General features: G+C 41.8%; 8 protein-coding genes across 9 annotated transcripts; 6 read left to right on the forward strand and 2 right to left on the reverse strand.

Annotated features, from left to right (window-relative positions):
* The first annotated feature begins 110 nt into the window (after positions 1-110).
* Positions 111-2,160, forward strand: LOC129597107 (co-chaperone protein daf-41-like). The gene is made up of 5 exons (XM_055494551.1): positions 111-442; positions 518-652; positions 714-783; positions 1,305-1,535; positions 1,744-2,160. The coding sequence occupies exons 1-5, from the start codon at positions 429-431 to the stop codon at positions 1,876-1,878; spliced, it is 585 nt and encodes a 194-aa protein (XP_055350526.1). The 5' UTR covers positions 111-428; the 3' UTR covers positions 1,879-2,160.
* Positions 2,161-2,463: 303 nt separating this feature from the next.
* Positions 2,464-5,248, forward strand: LOC129597091 (uncharacterized). The gene is given in 5 exon segments (XM_055494533.1): positions 2,464-2,675; positions 2,747-2,973; positions 2,975-3,709; positions 3,843-4,559; positions 4,633-5,248. Coding segments are annotated over 5 exon segments (1,980 nt in total). The 5' UTR covers positions 2,464-2,572; the 3' UTR covers positions 4,831-5,248.
* LOC129597096 (lethal(2)neighbour of Tid protein-like) lies at positions 4,961-7,223 on the reverse strand. Its single transcript, XM_055494539.1, has 5 exons — positions 6,503-7,223; positions 6,160-6,277; positions 5,884-6,095; positions 5,614-5,810; positions 4,961-5,394 (listed from the first exon to the last, which is right to left on the reverse strand). The coding sequence occupies exons 1-5, from the start codon at positions 7,123-7,125 to the stop codon at positions 5,258-5,260; spliced, it is 1,287 nt and encodes a 428-aa protein (XP_055350514.1). The 5' UTR covers positions 7,126-7,223; the 3' UTR covers positions 4,961-5,257.
* A 209-nt stretch (positions 7,224-7,432) lies between these two features.
* On the forward strand, positions 7,433-8,753 carry LOC129597104 (pseudouridine-5'-phosphatase-like). Its single transcript, XM_055494547.1, has 3 exons — positions 7,433-7,738; positions 7,881-8,023; positions 8,170-8,753. The coding sequence occupies exons 1-3, from the start codon at positions 7,524-7,526 to the stop codon at positions 8,520-8,522; spliced, it is 711 nt and encodes a 236-aa protein (XP_055350522.1). The 5' UTR covers positions 7,433-7,523; the 3' UTR covers positions 8,523-8,753.
* Positions 8,564-12,636, forward strand: LOC129597094 (multiple C2 and transmembrane domain-containing protein 1-like). The gene is made up of 5 exons (XM_055494535.1): positions 8,564-8,607; positions 8,776-8,850; positions 9,725-10,028; positions 10,518-11,218; positions 11,609-12,636. The coding sequence occupies exons 3-5, from the start codon at positions 9,794-9,796 to the stop codon at positions 12,410-12,412; spliced, it is 1,740 nt and encodes a 579-aa protein (XP_055350510.1). The 5' UTR covers positions 8,564-8,607; positions 8,776-8,850; positions 9,725-9,793; the 3' UTR covers positions 12,413-12,636.
* Positions 12,637-13,053: 417 nt separating this feature from the next.
* LOC129597093 (protein-L-isoaspartate O-methyltransferase domain-containing protein 2-like) lies at positions 13,054-16,538 on the forward strand. Its single transcript, XM_055494534.1, has 8 exons — positions 13,054-13,463; positions 13,547-13,719; positions 13,786-13,873; positions 14,321-14,601; positions 14,671-14,782; positions 14,902-15,333; positions 15,526-15,721; positions 15,828-16,538. Exons 1-8 carry the CDS (start codon positions 13,418-13,420, stop codon positions 16,291-16,293), a joined length of 1,794 nt encoding a protein of 597 aa, XP_055350509.1. The 5' UTR covers positions 13,054-13,417; the 3' UTR covers positions 16,294-16,538.
* Positions 16,539-17,680: 1,142 nt separating this feature from the next.
* Positions 17,681-20,100, forward strand: LOC129597118 (zinc finger protein Gfi-1b-like). 2 transcript variants are annotated; one of them, XM_055494561.1, is made up of 5 exons: positions 17,681-17,941; positions 18,079-18,118; positions 18,337-18,507; positions 18,858-18,969; positions 19,274-20,100. In XM_055494561.1, exons 1-5 carry the CDS (start codon positions 17,939-17,941, stop codon positions 19,566-19,568), a joined length of 621 nt encoding a protein of 206 aa, XP_055350536.1. In that variant the 5' UTR covers positions 17,681-17,938; the 3' UTR covers positions 19,569-20,100. The 2 variants fall into 2 exon arrangements, with proteins under 2 accessions (XP_055350536.1, XP_055350537.1); XM_055494562.1 differs by having other exon boundaries at positions 17,681-17,914.
* A 380-nt stretch (positions 20,101-20,480) lies between these two features.
* LOC129597065 (E3 ubiquitin-protein ligase rnf146-like) lies at positions 20,481-22,029 on the reverse strand. The gene is made up of 3 exons (XM_055494496.1): positions 21,431-22,029; positions 21,028-21,255; positions 20,481-20,992 (listed from the first exon to the last, which is right to left on the reverse strand). Exons 1-3 carry the CDS (start codon positions 21,585-21,587, stop codon positions 20,751-20,753), a joined length of 627 nt encoding a protein of 208 aa, XP_055350471.1. The 5' UTR covers positions 21,588-22,029; the 3' UTR covers positions 20,481-20,750.
* Positions 22,030-22,086: the final 57 nt, after the last annotated feature.

Genomic DNA, 22,086 nt, shown 5'->3' on the forward strand with positions numbered 1-22,086 from the left:
TGTAAATTTAAAATTAATACATACGCTCAAAATAGCGGCGTCAGCCAACCGTCCACAGGGTGCAGCCACCGGATGTGGAAGTACTTACTGTACCTCCATTTTCGAATTTCCACTTACCAGTCTCTGAGGAAATTTTTCGTTGACTTATGACCGTGATTATCAACTGGCATGACGCAGCTCCTTCCAGATAATTCTTAGTGCTTGCCAGTTCCCTTGGATTTCTGACCTGGGGATTCGTTTGTTGTGATTGTAGCGAAATCTAAAGCAGTAAGCCATTGATTTCATCTGTTTTCGGTTATACTGTACTGATCAGGCAGGGCTAATCTACGTTTGCGGAGTCTGCTTTGCTTACTGCTTTCGGAGACCTTCGACATATCAGCCACTTCTGCGAGACGTTAGAACCGAGTGCAGTCGATCGTCTTCGCACCATGCCTGATTCTGGGTACGTAAAGCGAATAGAAGATACCCTGTGAGGTTTCCGCAACCAGTGGTCTAATGTCTTGATATGCGATTCCAGGAAAGCCAACCAAAGCGCTCCGGCGGTTCCTCAGGTACTCTGGGCACAGCGCAAGGATATCGTGCTCTTGTCAATCATGATCAGCGATGTAAAGGATCAGGATGTCAAGATGACACCGGAAAAGGTTCATTTCAGGTAATGATCAACCAATTTCTGATGAAGAAAGTCAGCTGACATGATTTCATTTCTTTCTCAGTGGGACCGCCGGTCCAGACCAGAAGCCGTACGCACTCGACGTTGAACTGTATGCCGAAATTGACCCTGAGGTAAAAATGCTTGGTAATCTGCTACAAGCAATGGGTACTTAGTCCTGTCTGTTGTTTATGAATCAACTCAATGAAGTTTATGAAAGATCTGCTTTCGTCAGTATAATGAGGAGGACTTATTGATGCTCGGTCCTTTGTAGCTTTTTAATAACGATGTACGGTTCATGTACCTACGACTAATAATATAGTGTCTGGATTTTTCACAAAATGAATGCCCCAGAGTGTCATTTTTCAAGATTTTTCTCCATATGAAATGCTAATTGCGTTATCGTTTGGAAATTTTCCAGTTCAGATCTTCGGATTACAGAAGCAGATCGGAATACTGCTTCTGCTTCTGTGATCCGAATTTGGAATGTGTAGTTTTTTGTAGAAGCACCAATTTTCTTACAATTTAATATTCAAATAGTTATTTTGTCAAAAGTCCACATGAAGTGTTATTTGATGGATATTGCTGTTGTTACCTTTAACTTTTTTGTGAGGCGAACCTTACAGCTTACTGAAGTTTAATGGTTTCTTCGCAGAAGTCCCAGTACGTGGTGCGCGACCGACTTATTGACTTTAAATTACAAAAGAAAGATACATCCGGAAAATTCTGGCCTCGGCTTCTGAAGTCGACCGGCAAAGCCGGATGGCTCAAAACTGATTTTTCACGATGGAAGGATGAAGATGAAGAGGACGACGAGGAGCGCGGTGGAATGGGCGGAATGGGCGATTTTGGTGGTTTCGGTGGTGGTGGAGGCGATTTGGAAAGTGTACGTCACAAATGATGGCATAGTGATAACTAATAAGTATTTCATTAAAGTATCCTTTTAATATCAGCAAGCAATTAAATAAAGCAACATGAAAAGCTTGATTGCTTTTCTTATTAAAGTATCCCTTTAAAATCAGATTTTTACCCTTAACAGTTTGCGCCTGTCGTTTTCGGGGTAGATTGTAACATTGCTTTTCTTACTCGTACAGATGATGCAACAAATGGGTGGTGGCGGTATGAACATGGGTGGCATGGGCGATGAATCGGACGATGAGTCGCCACCGGATCTCGAAAAGAAGGAAGGCGAACACGATAGCGACGACGACATGCCCAAGCTGGAGTAAATAAAAGCGCATTGCCTGGTCTTCCACTCGGTCTGGTCTTTTTTAATATTTTGTGGAATGATGTCGCGGGTTAAATGACTGGTCGTCGTGCGTGGATAATTCTGGATATTATGTTCTTTTTCTGTTGATTATTCGGTCAAACAATTCCAAAATTATACATGATAGTTGCTAGAAATTGCGATGTGCTTTAGTGAGTTGCCGCTGTAGAACATGAGCATGGCGTGTGTTTTGACAGTTTTTTAACGCCTATAATACAGTGTTTAATAAAGTTCTGTTGTCTGGCGATTTTGAATATTGGAGGTTCTTTGGCAAGTTTGGAAATTTTTCAAATATAAACCTATAGAGTGAAGAGATTTATTAACAAAAGACTCAAGTGACAAAGTAGTAGTGAAAGACTGAAAATACTCGTATTTGATACAGAAGGACATCCAGCCAGAGGCTTACCAAAACCCAAAAACGCGAAAAGGGAAGCTTTAAGTTTTAAAGACCAGCAACCGCTCACAGGCGCATGTCTGCTCACATACAGTTATACCATGCAGCTGACAATGAGTTTGAGGGTTGCGTAAGTGGTAACTAAACCTAACTTATTAAATTTTTGCACACTTCCTTCTAAGTGTAATTGTTCGGTGTTCGCGATTAATAAAGCGATCACTTAATTACGATTACATATTTAGATGGTGCTTATATTCCTAAAATGGACGGGTTGAATTTATCGGATGCCAATAAGAAGAAGTTGGAACGTATGAATAACAAGCTTGCGAAATACAAAGCCTTCTTGGACCTCACGAAGTCCCGCGGTACGTGGACGGCAGTTCCTTCTTGTGTACAAAGTCACTAACGCCGAAATTTATTGTGTGCTGGTTAATAGGCGACGACAGGCATCAGAGGCATGGTGATCTATCACCGCACTTGGAGACCCGAGCCGAAAGCTCTCCTGATTCAGGCATCGATGTCGCCGCACCGAAGCCAACACACCGCGTTATGCCCGCCGAGGAACTCGAACATCTTCGAGCTCGTCTGCGGGCGCAACAAAAAGACAAACTGTCTCGGCCGCTCTTATTTCAGACCCATGTTCCGCCGTTAATACAGTGCGCCGGATGTGCGGCAGTTGTTGATGTACGCACTGGAAGGCGGCAATGCGCACGGTCTGAAACCGTCCTGGTGCACGCTGGTCCGATGGCAAAAGATTTCCCAGATTATCGTCGTCTCCGTGGAAAATATGACCATGGAACAGTTCAACGCCTTTTCGGAATCTGATCCCGCTTTACGCTTATTTTTGGATATTCGGGGGCCGCTAGTCGCCCAGGAATCCGGCCATTTGGCCCAGAATCTTCTGGAGTATCCTTTGAGTCAGAGAAGCCTGGAAACGATTCCGCATGCCAAGAAGCGACAAATGGTGTCCAACGGGGCTTTGAATGTGACATACGACAACAGTATTGTAACTGTTACGCGCACTATTGGCGGCGTCTTGGGCTTTTTAAGCCCAATTTCCCGATTGCACCTCTTGATGAGTGTCGAACGAATGGCGATGGAACGGTATCCAGTGCACAGTTTCAGTCGGGAGATGGATATCGGGCATTTTGTGCCGACAAAAGATACCTATCATCCTGTTTCAGAAGGTAGTCCGATGTTTGCTGTTGACTGTGAGATGTGTATGACTAGTGCGCAGAAATCAGAGTTGACGAGAATTTCCATCGTCAATGAACGTCTGCAGATTATCTACGATACTTACGTCAAACCGTACAATCCCATTACGAATTATCTAACGAGGTACAGTGGTATAACCAAGGCCATTTTGGATCCGGTGAAAACTAGACTGCCTCAAGTCCAGGTGAGTTTATCACTGCTGAAAATACCGCCACGCATGGCTTTTTTTCATCAGTTTACTACCTTGTTTATTATGAAATATGTAAATTCGGTGAAAGTCGTCAACATCAAAGTTTAAACAAATACTTGAACTGCAGGATGCTATCCGCAAAATTCTCCCTTCTGATGCGATTCTGTGTGGTCAGTCGTTGAACGGTGATCTTTCCGCTTTGGAGATGACTCATCCATATGTGATCGATACGAGCGTAATTTACAATCTGAAAGGGAATCCGCGGGCCAAGACTTCACTAAAAAATCTTTCCCAAATTTTTTTGTCGAAAAGCATTCAAGAGTCAGAGAAGAAAGGCCACGATTCGGTGGAAGACAGCCGCACTACTATGGAATTGGTGCTGCTCAAACTGAAGCATGGCCATACATTTGGCGATGTGACGCGGGGTTGGAACTTTTCGCAGCTGGAGCAAATATCGCAGACGGAAACGGTGGAAGATGAGAAAGCGCATCCAGAGACCAGTGCAGAATTCATTCCCATGATTCCACCGCCCGAAGAAATCCCCCTTCAGTTTCCTCAAAAAAGAAAAAACGAAGACACTTCTCCTGTTATTCCGCGGGATGTTAGCTTGTCGGCTTCTCTGTACACACAGAGTTTACTGGAATGCTGCAGGCGAGCGGAAAAGCGGCCATATATCGCTGGATGCAGTAGTTACGTCGAAGAGTTACAAGCTGTTAAGCCGGAAGTGCACCACTTCGCTGATTCTAAAGGTGTTTTGGGAACCACCCTGGAAAACGCGACAAATTTCGATCTGATATTTTGTGACGTAAGGGCAAAAACAAGCGACGATGTACGCAAGCAGGAAGTAAGTTTTGCAAAATTTCTAAGTTGTTTAGATGACATTTGTGTCTTTTATTAATGGAAAGCATCGCTTGCAGAAAAATAACGCGATTTTAATGCGAAGGATATCGCGTTTATTTGCGACGGCCCCTGATCGTTCCCTTTGCGTTTTGGTACTGGGTGGAAATTGCTCACAAGGAAAAGAGTTTTCTGGTCTGTGTTGTGCCGGAATCAAAGCGCCCAACTGTTCGTTGATGGACCAAAGCATGTCCGAGCCGGCTCCGGATCCAGATTAGGGTTAAAGCAGTGCACAGTGTTGAGAAAATGGGCACCCTGTGACTGTTCATCATTCGTTTCGTATTCTAATTTCTAAGCAGTTTATGCATTCGGAGATTCGGAGCCACGGTTATCCGTGTATTCTAGTGAGCATTTGCTACGTAATAGTTTTACAGTCCGAATTTAATTTTAAAATGGATACCGCAAAACTATAAAACGAAAAAGATATTAAAGTTCACCGTTAAGCTGACTAATAAAATCTGTGCACAAATAATCGTTTCATTTACTTCAGTAACACCCAAGTTAAAATCCTTAAAAAACAGATGAGCAAAAAAATTATTGCTGCTAAGGCATGATGGGTCACAGAATTATCAAAACCGGACATAAATAAATGAACATCAAAGCGAGAGACATCGCAGTACCAATGTACCATCACCCACTCCAAATTCACCCAGCTTTGAAGCGAACAGTAGTGGGGCGGGGAATTTGGAAAATGTACAGTAAGATGGTCAAATGAGATCCCAGGAGAGCAAGACTGCTCAATACCGTCGAAGGATACGTATTCCACGCCATCTCGATCAAACCTGCACACAATAGATAACAGTATCAAATTTTCACATTAATTTTAAACAAGAAAACTTTTACGTTTGAACCAGTACTGTGCTTTAGGAGTACAGACGCAAAGAATGAATGAATGAACTCATTCCTTCTTAGAGCACGATGCTGTTTGAAATGACCATTTTTCTGTGCATAATTCATCAAAAAAATGCTGTTGAAATTTTTGTGGTGCACACACTCCTTACCAAGCAGGAGAATTCTGGCAGGCGTAGCGGAATGGGTAATAGGCAACGACCACAGAAGAAAATGTAAGGTGTGGAAATACCAAACATAGAATTGGTAATGTAAAGAACGGCTGCACACAACACCCACAAAATTACTGCTGAATAAAATCAACATCTTAGCGCTGACGCCGACAGGGTCTTTCCGTGTAACATCTCTCCTGAAAATGCAATCAGATGAGTCAAGAAACAAGCAATTTAACAACGATTCATATCGTAACTATAACGGCTCACCGCATTGGACGCCACAGTTTCCAAGCCAAAAGTGCCAACAAAGCCAAATGCGCAGCCAGGAGAGCGACATGAAAGGTGCGATCAAGAAATAGTTCTTCTTCCAGGAAACGCCAATTAACGGTCCACTTGTAGAAAAATTGTCGACGGAGATCAAAAGAACGCTCGATATATGCCCATGGATTTGTACGCAGGAAGGGAACAGCCAAAAATAACTGTAGAATACAAAAAATCTGATGGACTAATTTTAACAGCCGATTATCAAAAGCCAGTCCGCACCTGTAACAGTCCGCAAACTGCCAAACCGCAAAATGTGGTAATTAAGCCTTGCTGACACAGGAGAAACAGTAGGCCGGGAGCAAACAAAAGAATATTCATCTTCACAGACACAGCCGCACTGCAATGAAATTGATTAAACGTTGACTACGGAAAATAAATTTCCACAAAGATTAAATCTGTATGTTCGCATTTTCCCATACAAACGAAAACGTCAAGCCAAAAATACCATTCTTTCAATCGTCATATCAATATGCATATATTAAGGATACCATTCGTTCGTATCACTGACCACTAATGAAAATTTTAAAAAGCAGCATTCACATCCTCATAGTTCACGGTTTACCTGAAAAGCAAGCAGCCAACCATCCACCAATTGTCGATGAATAAATTAACAGCTGCATACAGGAGAAACATGGCAATGCAATCGTTAAACAATCGCAGCACAAAAATGGAATGGATCCGATAGGACAACAGGCACATCAAGATCAGCACGTAGGGTGGTATCCTCACAGTTCTAGCGTACAAGCGGAATATCAACGCTAGCGTGCCCACATATAATGCGGCAAAAATGTACTGTGCCAGGCGAATGTCCTTTCCTTTATCCGTGATCTTGTAAAGGAGTGAATAAACATATACAAATCCTGCTGGATACACCAATGGACCCGTTCCTCCTTCCAGGCGGCTATAGTCCGTTGTGCCGTTCAAATATCCTTCCACTTCCGACATGTATGCTTCCCAATCAATTTCCGTGTATGAGATGCGGTGGATAATGAAGATGCAAAGAAGCGCTTCGAACAGTAGCAGCGGTCTGGCGAACATCCAACACTTCGGAGGAGACCAGAGAAACTGCCACAGCTTTCGCAGCCAGACGCGGACCAGTGCCACTAGGTCTTGCAGAGATTTTGGCTTTTTACGACGGGAGACCGCTGCCGGATGGTGCGATTGAGATGAAGTGTGATTGACCATTGTTTCTCCCGCCTATCATAAACACAGCACTACAAAATGCGAGGTTTTGGCACCGGTTCAAAAACCTTCCTGGAAGCAGAGGAAACTCAACAGATTAATCATTACTCGTACAGAGTACTGTCGTACAAATCGAAGAAGTAAAAAGCAAACATAAACTCAAACTCTGGCGCCAAACAGGCGCACAGGGCGGGTGCACCACGCTGCAGGCTTCGAAAGAGACAATCGCAATGGGATGGCTGCTGTAACTGCACCAACGCACAAAAATCTGTTGAAAAGTGATTGCAAAAATAAAAACCTACCGTGTAAAGTGTAAATTTACATTTTTTTAAACCAATTCATTTCAAACTCTCAAGCTGAAGAAGAAATTCGTTCGCTTTCGGCTTTCTGCAGCGATCGATATGGAGGACACTGCGAAAGAACCCTCTACATTTCGACCGGTAACCCATGTAATATTCGATCTCGATGGATTACTTCTGAATACGGAGATTTTTTACACCGAAGTTCTGGACGATCTCTGCGGCAAATATGGGAAAAAATTCACTTGGGAGCTGAAGCACCAGATGATGGGAAGAAAAGAACGAGATTCGGCTCAATTTGCTATTGATGCGCTGGGGTAATGTGCATGTTAAGTGTCATTATTTTCAGTTTGTGGTTGTTTGAAGCGCAGCACGAAAGCAGAGAAATCATCGCCGGAATTTCACGGTTGTGGTTTGTGATTCAACTGAACCTGATGGGCATGCATTTTGCTGTTGCAGGTTGCCGATTTCGGTGGATGAATATATCGCTCATGTTCGCGAAGAACTCAATCGATTGCTGCCCACTTCGCGATTTATGCCAGGAGCAGAAAAACTAGTGAAACATCTTTACGAGCATGGTGTGACAATGGCGATTGCTACAGGTACAGTACTGTTCTCGCGATTGCTACGTATACAGGTACATTTCTTAAGATGCGCAACTCACATTCGGTCATAATAGTAAGAATGTAATGCGCACATGCGCAGCGCCTTTTTTGTTTCGAAAAGGGAATTTCAATGTTTTTCACAGGATCCGATTCGTTCACATTCCGCAAAAAAACAACGAACCACGGTGATTTTTTGCAAATGTTTACGCATTACGTTCTCTCTGGTGATGATCCACAAGTTCGGAATGGCAAACCTTTTCCGGATATTTTCCTGGTTTGTGCAAGTCGGTTTCCAACGAAAGTTAATCCCGAGGATATTTTGGTGTTTGAGGACGCGTTGAATGGTGTTAAAGCTGCTGTTGCCGCCGGTATGCAAGTCGTTGCTGTTCCCGACGAACGCGCGGATTTGAGTGAATTTTCCGATGCCACTTTAATTTTGAAATCTTTACTTGATTTCCGACCGGAAGCATTTGGTTTGCCAGCTTTTGGTAGCTGACGGCGTTCTTAGATGCACGGCGCAGTACGGATGGTCAGTGTCATTTGAAGTTTTTCGAGTTTCCGTTTCAAAAATTCCGTAACCGGTTGCATGGGAAACAAAACGAATAAAATTACATCACACAATTACTTGCTTCGTTATTTGCAGAAGTTATATAAGTAAAGAGGGTGCTTTTGAATTCTTTTCTTGCTGTACCTTCGCAGCTTCTTTTAGAATCACTTTACATGTCTGTTATTTTAGTCACCTTTTTCAGACTTTGTCGGTTACCAAATATTTTTTAACACCTATTGACGTATTTAAAAAGTGTGAGGACTGCATGGCTAAATTTGTAAGTTGCTGTAAACATGCTCAGTATAATACTTACTATATTTTTATCCATATAAGTACGTACGTATGTATCGTAGCAGTAATCGATCGAAGGGATCGCCACCGCATCGGTGTTGATAATCAGTGACAAGTTGTTTCATGTACGAGAGTAACTCTGTACATACTGTAGTTGATTTTATTTACAGGACTTATGGTTAGCTATACGGACTCGACTGTATCGTATACCAAGCGGTAGTAGTGTCACAGCGGATAAATGCTGTGGTATAGTGTCACAATAAGGGTATTCGAAACTGAAGAAGCGACTGAATACGCGGCGAATGCATGGAGGCGCGAAAGCTGAGTGAGCGCGCTGGAGATAAGATAACGCGCGCATGTACGTGCCGTTGTATGAAGATTCACGCCATACGCGGCCAGAAAAGCTACTCCGGAGTAGCTATTCTGGCCGCGAATCACGAAACGGCGATTTCTCTCATACAGCGTCACGTACATGCGCGCGATTCCTCATTTCGAATACCACTAATATGTGGGCCGGAATTTTCTGTTTACGCCCATATAAACTCGCGGTTATAACCAAATCTGACGGGGCATGTGGAAATGATAAAAGTTTTTACGTACAATCAGGTGCAGGTGATAAGTACAGGTTTATAAAAATTGTGTTATCTTTAAACTGTCCTAACTTGTCGTGTTACGGCAGCTTTCGATCTTCTCACTGTAGGAAGAATAAAAGATCTTTCTTTTTCGCTGATGCAGTTTAATGGTACGAGTATTTGTGCGATGTACGGTTTCGCATACCTTGCAGGCTTGCAGCGATGCTAACAGTAAATTAATAAGTTACTGGATGCCTTTACCTTTGTAATTTGTCAGCTGTTTAATAGCGGGGAGTATCGTCTGACCGGTCCTGTATTCCTGGGAGCGTGTAATTATAAACCGCAGTCAAAGCAATCATGTCGTCGGTTATCCCTTCCTTAACAATTTTTCTGTTCGAGGGAGCAGAATTCTCATCCGAGGATATTAGTAATCCTTTTTGTGATTTTGCGCTTGGAAGCGAAGAGCACCGAACAAGTGCCGGGAGGATGTTGAATATGGGATATCCCGTATGGATGGAGGAATTCGATTTGTTTTTGCACGACGCCAGCTGGAAAAATTTACAAATTTCTGTTTGGAGTTCTCATATTGCAGGTACGATAATACAAAGTGAATTACAGATACATGATTACATCGTTGAACGTAATAAGTGGTTTCGCGGATCTGTACAAGTGTTCATTTTGTGATTAATGGTTATTGGTTAGGATAGTTAATTATTAGGTTAATTAGTAAATGCAGGACGTAACACAGTAAGAGGTACAGTGCGTATTAACTATAATGCCGTAAGAGCGTAAATACGGTACAAGTACACATTTCTATACAAAACAGTACACACATGATAATATCTATATAATATAATTGTTTTACTAATAATTATTGTATTGTGAACAGCGCGCACGTATAATGGTTACGTACAAAATTATATAGATATTTTTTTAAATTCTGCCAATAAATCATTGCAGTACTTTATGGCTGACCTTCGCATACTGTTTCAACGAAAATTTCGGCAACCGGGTTTTAGGTTTATATAATATTATATAAGAATATTTTCTTTACTTAAAATTTTTGACATTATATATACAGGCGCCAAGCGTGCAGTCCTCGGAACCGCACAAATATCTATCGCCCATCTACAAGTGGGCAAACCGGAAGATATTTGGTTGGACATGGAAAACGATGGGGAATTGTGTGGATGTCTACATGTTTCTGTGCTGATTGGCAAGCGCTGCCTGACCGTCGACCGGCTGGGCGATCCCATCATCGGCCAGCGTCGGTTAAGCTTTCTGGAGAAATTCCACATCCGCAACACTATGACATTATCACGAAATGACAATGTTGGTGTGTTGATTATAAAAGTATTCAAAGCGACTGGACTCAGTGAGGACATTCAGAAAAACAAACAGGGCGTCTTCTGCAGTGTGCGAATCATGGACACTCACCTAGAAACGCCGGTTAGCGTGTTGTCATTGGAACCGGAATGGAACTGTGTCTTCACCTTCCCGGTGATGGATGTGCATTCCTTTCTGGACGTTTCCATATTGCGCGTAAACGGTAAAGGACGGCGGCAGTGGAATTTACTGGGGAAGACGTTTATGCGACTGACGGATATTGAGAATGGGCGCGCGAAATGGCACATATTGAAGGATTTAAGTGAAAATGTGAAGGATCGAGGCGCCGTCTTTTTGGAAATGGAACTGATTTACAATCCGGTCAAAGCTGGACTGCGAACACTGCGGCCACGAGAAACCTGGACAGAAGAACCGGTATCTGCATTATCAGGAAAAGTATGTACTTTACTAAAGTAATCGTATTCCTGGGTTAGCAACATACATTCCGCACACAAAATAGCACAACTATAGCCGTTTTTATATGTTATTGGTGTGTTTATATTACCCTCAAACTGACTAGGCAAAAAAATATTCGCATTGGCATGGTGAGGACGTTGCTAAAGTTTCAGTTACATGATTTTACATCCGCCTACTGTTCAGTACGACGTGAGAGTTTCGCTTTTGCCCAAATATATAAAATATTCCTCTACGGTGTACGAGTACTGTACTGTAGTAAGCAGTTGCTTACCGATATCAGATCAACGCTTCCGCTAAAGCGAGATGTAAAATGTTTGGACAGAGTAAAGCATAGTGGATGATGTTTGTTTTGCCTTATTGTATTTTTAGGCTTTCGCCACTAATATTCATCGAGCTAAAACTGCCGTTGCCCCATTTACTGACTTTATGCTCTTCGTGCGGAAATTGCTGGACTGGGAATCACCACCGCTGACCATGGCGGCCTTTATTCTGTACATGACCTTTGTATGGTACTGCGAATTATGGATGATTCCCTTTGGATTTCTCGTCTGTATTTTGGCGAATCAGCGCGTAAATAACAAGCGACCAATTTCTCCACTGATTGTTAATCCTAACATCGAAGATCGGGAAGGTGACAAAGAGGATCAGATTGAGGAAAGGTTGCGTAATGGCGCGGAACCGGATGCCGGTTTTTTCCATAAAGTTTTTGTGGAAATTCCAGACGGTGTGCTGGCGGTTCAGAACGGTTTACAATTTACGATGGATCTCTACGAACGGGCGTGCAACATCCTGCTTTTCAATGAACAGTGGCTTTCATCCTTTTCCTGTGTACTGCTCTTTCTCGGAACAGTTGTCCTATACTTTGTTCCTCTTCGCACGATTTTTCTCGTTTATGGTCTGCATAAGTTTACCAAAAAGTTACGGAAACCGTTCACCATTGGTCACAATGACCTGTTATCCGTGTTGTCGCGGGCTCGTACAAATGCGGAATTGAAGACACTGGCTGATCTGGAAACGGTTTCACATGTACGCAATGTGACTGACGCTGCCAGCTATGCGGGAACCGGAAGTGATGAGGAGAGTGCGTCAAGTAGTACTGCGGCAAAGACAACCAGCAGGCCCGGTGCTTCGGCTCACAATATTGTCGGTGTCAACAAAATCTTGAAATTCTGAAATGATACGATGATGATCAGAGCTAGAACTGTCTATCTGTAGAATACATTTTAGTTCGCAATTTTTATACATTGTCGAAAGTCGACCAGGCAGATTTTCTGTGATAATTAAATGTAGTTTATGGATGCAGCCTATCTTCACACGTTGTTAGCGATGTTTTGACAAAAAATAAATTACTTTTTCTTGGATGAAGGAAATTACTTACGGTAATAAACTACAAGAGTAGAATATGAGTTTTACACCTTTTTTGATAGCCAAATTTAATTCCATAGTGTGCTGTGCAGTATTGTATTTTTTTGCAGCGGTTGAACTGGAAATCGTAAAACATCAGTGGTTTTGGCTCATGTTAGTTAGATTATGTATTTTGATTGCAGTAATTTTCCAGCCTCCAGTCAAAGTCATAGATAGACGGTCAAAAACGTGTGAAGTCTATTGAAATACTTTAGAGAGACGAAATCTTTTGAAAATTAATTGCATTCCGATTTTATCGCTTCGTTACCATACTTTACTTTTTACCTTGACCTCCTACGGGTCGGTGGTTAGCGAACAAACTTGTTTGGTTACGCCTCTAGTCATCTGTTCGTTGACTTGGTTCACACTTCGCAGCCTCGTGACGAAAACATGCAGAAACAACAACACAGGCAGAATAGTGATGCCCATGGGGTTTTCTTTCTGGTAATGACTGCAGAATATTTATATTTATTCGACAGAATTTTTGCTTCTTATGTTTTTCATCAAGGTCGTCACGTTGCACAATAGTTGGAACAAACGGTTTAGTAAAACGTTACAGTGCTAGCGGCTGATTTCAGATGGTACCAAGTATTCGGTGCTAATCGCATATGGATGCGTGAACGGTAAAAGCGTAGGTACCTGGATGCCTATCGTATGGCCAGATAAACCTGTGTTATTTTTTAATTATTGATTACTATCCATTTGCGGAGGATCGAATGTGTTAGAAACAGCATTTCACATTTTTTCTGAAACTCCTGACTATTCAGTTTGAAAATGGGGGGAGCCGTTTCGACTGGCGTGGACAACGATGATTTAATCGGTAAGTTTTTGTTGCAGCATTTTATCGTCATTTAAAAATATCCTGGTGGAGATTTTCTAATCCTTAATCGTCACGCTTTGCAGATAATTTGTTCGAGAATAATAATCTGAAAACGGATAAAGTTGTTAGAGTGTTCCGTTCTGTGGATCGTGCAATGTACTTTCTTCCCGACAGTAAATCTATCGCTTACCGTGACAGCGCTTGGAAGGAAGGCCATTTGCATATTTCAGCGCCGTGTATATATGCAGAAGTGCTTGTAAGTTGACTGATATTGAAGTGTGAGATCCGATCCAGATATTTATATATTCTATTGTTACGACAGGAAGCTCTTGATTTAGAGCGTGGCATGTCGTTTCTTAATATTGGAAGCGGAACGGGTTACCTTAGCACAATGGCGGGCTTGTTGTTAGGTTTGTGACTGTTTGTCTGCTTTTGCCTTATATTGCCTTAAAACGTAGTTTATGTTGAATGTTTGATAGCGCTACGCCAATAATTTTGTGTAAGTATTCTCTGTTCTGGTATGCATAAAACATTTTCGATGCTGTTGCGACTGGAAGTTTATACGGTCCTCAGTTGTATACGCTTACGCGCTTTAATTTGATTGTTGCAATTATACTCGTATATTAACAAAAAAATTTTCTTGAATAATAATTTTGTTAATATTTTTGAAAATCTCATAATACTGGATTTCAGTTGGAAAATGCAACACGTCAGAAAATATTACTCTTAAAATAAATAATCTTAACTGACACTTATAAGTACGTCGAAAATCAGAATCGTTATGGTTTGCCACTACGTAAGTCACCGTTTACAGTTTTCTGCAAAAGATATTCTGGACAGCTTGTTCTTTCTTGCAGGAACGCACGGCATTAATCACGGAGTGGAAGTTCACGAAAGCAATGTCAAATACGCTATGGAACGTTTACAGGAATTCATCAAGACATGCATTGCCCTGAGGTACTTCGATTTTTCGACGCCTCAATTTGTGGTGGGCAATGGACTGAAGTTGTGTGATGAATACTTCGGGCGCTATGATCGCATGTACGTCGGTTCGGCTTGTAACGAGGACGAACACGTTCAGTTCCTTACAAAGTTTCTTAAAGTGGGCGGTAAAATGATTGTTCCGGTTGAAGAGAAGGTAGTGTTGTGGTTTACACTTTACACTTAAATGCTTTTTCTTGTAATCGTTTATGTTTTGGATTTCTAGCTCGTCAAAATCACACGTCTCGATAAAGATGAACTGAAAAAGGAGAATCTCATGTCTTGTTCGTTTGCTAGCTTATTGGATCCGACACCGGAGGCAAAAGTCGTTGAACTACGTAAGTTTTTCAGTTGAAATAGTCTTTTGTACACCGGAGGTATAGTTTAACACCTTTCGTCTGCTAAAGAAACTGAAGTGTCATAATGTATTAGTTTAGGAATGGTTACTCATTTGCAGCGAAACCATCGCTAATGTCACTGAAACATGGGTGTCGCGCTGCCATTGTTCGTGCTGTGCGTAACCATATTTTGGCCGTGCATCCGGAAGTGTGGATGCCGCGAGCGAATCCGAGGCAGCCGGTTTCGGAGCTGCGTCGACGTCCGCAGCAGCGCCTGATAGTTCCTCTTGTCATTGCGCAGAATGATGGCGATGGCGAGCCACAAATCATGTTGGCTGATCCCTTCAACTTAGCGGAATCGAACGATAATGGCAACGATGCTCCGCAGCCGGGTGATTTTGAGGATGATCTGGACGACGATTCGCCTGCAGATGGCCACAGTGATGAAGAAGCAGAAAGTGGTAACGTTGCTGATGGACGCGAGTCTGGTGATGCTACCAGTAAACCTCCCGAAGAGAACGGTCGTGCTGCTGTTAGCGGCAATACAGATGGTAAATATTTCATACTCGTATAATTTGAATGTTGGTTTCTTTCTTACAATTAGTGGTTTAGTTCGGTTAATTCATAACAGTATTTACGGCATACGTGTTCGTATATGTATGTTCACTGTAAGCCCCGAATAACATATGTTTAAACACAGTAACAGATTTGACAGTAACAGATTTCATATTATGTGTGTTAAGATGGAAGGAAGCCAGAAAAAATTAACAACGGACACAAAAATGGTAACAACGAAGCGAACGCTCCAGATGATGAAGCTACTACATCAGCTGGACTTGAGAGCGTGAATGACACTCTTCAGCGGAAACGTCGCTTTTCGGCTCGCCAGTCATGTTCTGAAGGTCATGAAATGCAGGACAATAACGAACCACCGAAACGGTAACTGAATATTTTTGATTAACTATAAATGTAAATTTACCACGTTGCTTTACCTATAGTGTGCGCTGTGCATGCTATCGCATACTTCCAGTTGTGATTTTTGCAGACGGTCAGGTGAACAGAGTGATCATGACGATGATGGCGGATCATCATCTCCTGCTTCGCAGTCGTCTGGGTCTTCTACCAGGATGGCTAGTCCTGTGGGAAATGGTAGCGCTGCGGAAGCTAGCGAAGCAGAGCAGATTGTACAGCAGATTAATGCTGTCTCGGAACCGATGTTTCTTTCGCTTCACCAGCTGCGACGACGGCTCCTCTCGGGATTACGAGCCGTTCGGAATCCGCAGAGCGATAACAGCGCCCGCAGTACAGCTACTCAAGCGGCTAATGGGCAAGTGTCAAACGAGAGCAGCCCGAATAACGAGAACGATTGTTCGCCATCTGCTGTTCCCTTTATTTCACCGGTGTCGTTAATGGAGCAATATACAGTGGAAGCTCTGCAAGCCCTCCCATACCCAAAAAATTTTCAACGCTTTTTGAATTTTGATCGTCCGCTTGAATACCCGAAAAACTAAATTTGGTTATGTGGGGAGTATAGGTGCACCGCTTGCTGAAAACATGCGTGCTTCATTATTTGTGTGTAGTATTCTATAAAGCTCTTTTTGTTCATTCGCTTTTGCGATGCGTTTGATATTGTTGGAGTATGTTACAATTAAGCTGCAGTAAAGCTGGAATGCTTTCGTATTCCCTGTAGGTGTTTTGGTGATAATGATGGATATCTGTATGCTTTTGGTCGCTTAATTAAACGCCCGACTTATCACGAATTGTACACCCCGACAATTTACTTACAATATAGATTAATACAGTAATTATGACAGTGTTGAATTTTTGACAACACCCATTTTAAAGACGCAATGCAACGCAGATTTTGCGAAGTGAACTCATTGATCTTGACCTTCTATTAGTTTATTTGTGCTATACATGTGCGAGCCGGTTTGTTTATATGGGTTTCCGGTTCGTAATCACGTTTTCGATAAAATGAATCATTCATTTGAGTCGTTACTATTCTGCAAGTGCACATAAATGCATCAAGTTTAATCGCCGCTTCCAGCCGCTAGCGCTTGACATGGGGTTTGTTGCTGGTTCGACTTGTAGTACGAGTATTATGTCTAAAAAGCTAAAATCGTTAGAACCGATTAAGTACAAGCAATTAATTTCTATGTGTTAGCGATGCTATTTCGATAAGGTTTCAAAGATTCAAGCTGTACTCAGTCAAACACATCGAAAAGCCATACTTTCTGCCTTCTGCTGCTTTTTTAACCAAAAAATTTTGGTCGCTTTTCAAAACAGCTTTTATCTATCGTAAAAAGCTGCCAAGGAACTTGAAATTACCGCTACCTGACCGGCGAGTGACGATAACAATGATAATGGTTAAGCTGTAGAAAAATTCATCTGTTGTGTTGTATATACACGCAACACGAATATTGCGTAATGCTTTTCACTATCAATTACGTATAGGTAATTGTTATCTGATGCTGTGATTTAGCTAAATAACTCTGGAGTACACAATTGAAAACAGTTTATGTTAAGGGGGTTACCTAAGAAAAAAAAATTGAAGAAAAAAGTGTCTCGGAAGTCAGAATTTTGTCAAAGATGTTTTGCAGTTTAAAGGCTCACATCGAAAGTGAACTACGAGTACATATTATTACATGGGTGTATCGTCTCCGTAAGCCATCTTAAAGCCTGCTGTATAGTGAGTGACCCTTGTTTGTTAAAGATGATGTAATGACTGTACAACTACTCTAATAAGCCTGTGGTTAAAAATAATTTTACGACAAGCACGCCATCTAGTAACAAATTGTTTTTCCGTTCGGTGATTCGTTGTAGAATGTTTCTTGCGTATCAACAGGACGCCGCATAACATAGTCTATGTTCATGATCCTGAAAACAAGCAGTGGCAGACAGAAGCAAAACTGATTTCTTAACCTAATGCACACTTCTGCATATCAATGTGAGTGTAAAGGCAATGTCCATATCAAGTATATGCGCTCTCACGTTCCAATTTTCGCTATATCTCCATACTTTAGAGCTACGTCTACCGAACTCGTAATTGCAGTTCCAGTTACCACGACTTGTCATTTTTCACTTGCGGGTTGTCAGATTGTTATAAAGGAAAAATTATAATTGCCGCGCAAGGTAATTTAATCGTTCGCCTACGAAATGGTAAACAATTAATAACGCACCCATGTATAACGTTTTCTCGTGATCCAATGCAACAACAAGACAGTTTGCAAATGTTGCTGTTCATGACCCTTTAGTTGGGTAGACTTAACGGTATAACGCAACCTCGGCTTTTGCAGATGGAGCATCGATCAAGGAATAAGTACTGCGATATTTGCGGTAAGGTATATTCTGTAAATGATCTTAATCGTTAACTACTATTTGTCCAAGCGCTTTTGTAGAAAATTTTATGTGCAGTAAGTATTTCCCAGTCAAAAATCATTGAATGCCTTCGGCAAATATTGATGATGTATACCGTGGTTCGTTCCGGGACTGGCCATGGAATGCTTATTCTTGCCCTTCAGATTAAACATTTTTTGTGCATTTGGTACCCAAAGGTCAAGCTTTTACATTGGCTTCTTCCCTTTCACGGCATAAGGATGTGCACTCTTCATTGCGTCGATTTATCTGTGGAATGTGTGGGCGGTCCTACAAGCATTATGCCAGTATGCGAAAGCATCAAAACGTACATGCCGGAGAAATATTCAACTGCGAGATCTGTGGAAAAGGTAATTAATGAGTAATATAGAGTTACAGTAAAAACTGTCACGTGTACTAAAATACCACGCATACTCGTACCAAAATCGTCAGACATTAATATTTCATACTGTCTGTGCGAGACACGCTCGGAGCCTCGGATAACTGAAGCTATGTGATAATGTACACATATAGAATATACCGCGTATAAAATACATGTTGCCTTTATCAAAAAATATAAATTTGATCAAAACTTAGCTAATAGCTTCCTCATAATCTGCACTTTCTGGCTGACAATGAGTGCTTTATGTTGCTCTTGCATTAATATAAGTAACACACTGTTATTACGTATGCAGTACGACGTACGGCTTTTATTTTACAGAATTCAATCAAGCTTTGCATTTGAAAGCCCATGCAGAAGCCCATCATATGGCACGCCGACACATTTGCCAGTTCTGTGGAAAAACTTATACACAAGCGAGTAATTTAAAATCGTAAGTGCAAATTGATGACTTTACATAATCTTCTGCTAAAAATTTGGAAACACTGTAATTTCAAAGTGAATTTGCTAAAGTACTGTAAATCTGCTGATGTGGTCAGTATACGCTATATAGGCGATTATTGCGGTATAAACTTTAAATCAGTACGCTAAAAACCGGAAATGAGTATGCTCGTACCGTTATTTTCACTAGTATATTTGGTTGTCGTCAAAAATTAAAAACATATGTCCTTTTTCGATGCAAAAACGGTTGGAGCAACGGAAATACCGTATAATATCCACGGTTTTTCGACATGTAGGCATGAACGGAACGTTCACCAGTTTCCACAGTATTCGTGTCCAGTGTGCCGAAAACCATTTGAAACGATGATCGATTTACGGGAACATTTTGATTTAACTGTTCCATGCCAAACGTCCACTAAAATGGCAGAAGGCGATGTTCAAACCCAAATGATTCTGAAAACTCCGAAATTATCGCGTACTGTCAACTACAACGATGGCAGAAAGGCAGTGCAGTTAATCGATCATGGCGGAGTGGAAATTGTCCAAATTCGAGAGTTTCCGGCAGAACCAAGGAAGATCAGGATGTACTGAATTCTACCTGCCTCCCCCACTTCCGCGAGCCATTACTGAGACCTCGAGTTATGGCTTGACTCGTACCATAATGTCGGTGCATTTACCCGTCAATATGCGTCGGGAATCAGGGCATCCTATGCCGAAGTTTAGAAAGGATTTTCTTTCGTTTTCACAGTACTAACAAATTAACAAGGCGAGAGCGCGATGCAGAAATGTACTACCTGCAGACATTGAATTCCGAATATTTAGGCTACTTTCTTGCCTTTTCGCTTTTCTGTACGCTTCGCTTTGAATAAATTGTTATAGGTTTTTGTTTTTTAGCTTTACTGTATATTTTGTGTAATATGGCAGTGATGGTGCGGGCAAAGTAGTATGCCGTAAATTATTGCCGGTATGCGTTTTGTTTCGGTTCAATCGCTTTTGCAGCCAGCTGTTTTGTTTTGACTGGCATTTATTTTGTATGCTTTTTTGTGTAATGCACAAAAAGTTTCAAATTTCTGTGAATAATTGTTCGAAACGGACTTACGGTCAGTAACCACGAACACTATCAGTGTTTTGTCGAAAATTCGTATCATATACGAACAAGAACTTCATTTACTTAAATTTGCATGCGTTCACCAGCGCGACAATACATTTTCATCAATTTCTCCGCATCAGTTGGCAATTTTTACGCTTGCGTCAATTGTAAACTGTGAGACACAAGTCACTCCTATTGTATCGTATTATTGACTAAAAGGTTATCAACGGTATGTAAGTCCACACTGGACTGGAGAAATGATACTTGCAAGTTGCAGTTAGTCTTCTATGTCTACCTGCGCAGAATTACTACACAGTGGGTTCATTATGAACACATTGTGAATACGACGTAAAGAGTACTCGTACATAATTGAAATTACAGTAAACTTTTCATTTTCAATTCACGAAACTGAGCAATCAATAATGAATCATCATCCTCAATCATGTAGCACTTTGGCATCACAAGCAACAGAAGTATGGTACCCATATAAATCCATAAACGTAAATCGTAGAGTATGTATAAAATCGTTGTCAACAAGAAAACAGAATATAAGTACTGAATGAGAATTAAAAAATAGAAGAAAGAAATAAAGAAAAGTACTTAAGTTTATCTAAAAACGGAAGTTGTGCGAAAGTAAGACAATGCTGACCTCCATGGAACGCAATTCTCGCGCTGTTCGCAGATCATTTTATCAGCAGTCCCGCAATGCCCTTACAGTCAGCGCTCAGCGTATCCTGCTTAATGTTCCGTTTAATATTCGGGTTACTCTTCAGCATTTGCACCTTCCCCGCCAAATCCAGCACGTAAATATTCCCCGCAATCAGCGCTTCCAAGGAGCTTTTCCCATCCGCTACGGCCTGGTCGATCAGCTGTTCCGTCCGCTCATCATACCGCCACCATCCGTTTTTCCCCTCGTAAAACCAGACTAAGGTGTTTAGATTTGTCGTCCCCCATTATAACTGACTATACTGTCCGATTTGTCGGGCGCACTGGGCGAATCGCCGGAAGTGGAAGTTTGACTCTTGCGCCTCTTATTGCTGCTTTTGTCTTTTGCCTTTCTTTTCTTCCCTTTAACTTTCAGGTCCTTATCCAGAAGCTTGGGCTTATCAATCGCTGACTTCGGGATTTTCTTCCGACATAGGGGACAACTGTAATCGGTCGCGCAGACACCTTTTATGCACAGGAAACCTGTACGAAGAAACAGTTTCACGATCGTACCGAGTTTATATCAATAAAAACTGCTGCACTTGCAGCCAGGTCAATCATCACCCGAAGGCTGTAGTTAATAAGCAAGGTAAACTAACAACATAACTGCTTCCATATCTCTGCGAGAGTAAACACCAACCACATAAAATCTACTTACAGAAAACGTGCGAGCATGGCAACTTGACAGGATGAAGCGCTGGTTCGACGCAAATACAACATTCGATGTCCGGATCTTCCGGTTTTACAGACTGAGATTGGCTGCCGGATGGGACGGAATCTGTTACAACGGTGGTGGACGACGACAAAGAGTTCATGGTGTTACTGAATCCGCTTGCTGCCTTGCACGTTTCACTTCGGTGAACAACAAAACAAAGGCAACGCAAACAAACTCGTTAATCACGAGGCGATAGAGGCCAAGCGAGAAGGGATCACCCAAACCACCAAGCCTTTCGTGCGATAAAATAAACTTGGAAAGCAAGAAAAACACTGAAACTGAAAAAGTACAAATTAACGGTAAATTACCTTTAATTTATCCAACGGGAAAACGACCAACATCCGACACACACACATCCGATCCACCAACATACGACACACATTATTACTTATTACATTTTGCGAAACGATTATTGAACAGCCGCAAGGTATCTTGACAGCCGCAACACTTATGTGAAACGCAGCCGCGATGCGTAGTTTCAAACAACAAATGTAGCGCTTCTGCAGGTAAAAACACGATTTCAGTTTTTACAAGTTTTTTAAACGAACTACAGTAGCAGACAGACAGCCAAACCACACCCCCAATGACTAGGCTTGGCA

This window comes from Paramacrobiotus metropolitanus, unplaced genomic scaffold, assembly GCF_019649055.1.
Source record: "Paramacrobiotus metropolitanus isolate TYO unplaced genomic scaffold, Prichtersi_v1.0 Parri_scaffold0000100, whole genome shotgun sequence".
NCBI lineage: Eukaryota > Metazoa > Tardigrada > Eutardigrada > Parachela > Macrobiotidae > Paramacrobiotus > Paramacrobiotus metropolitanus.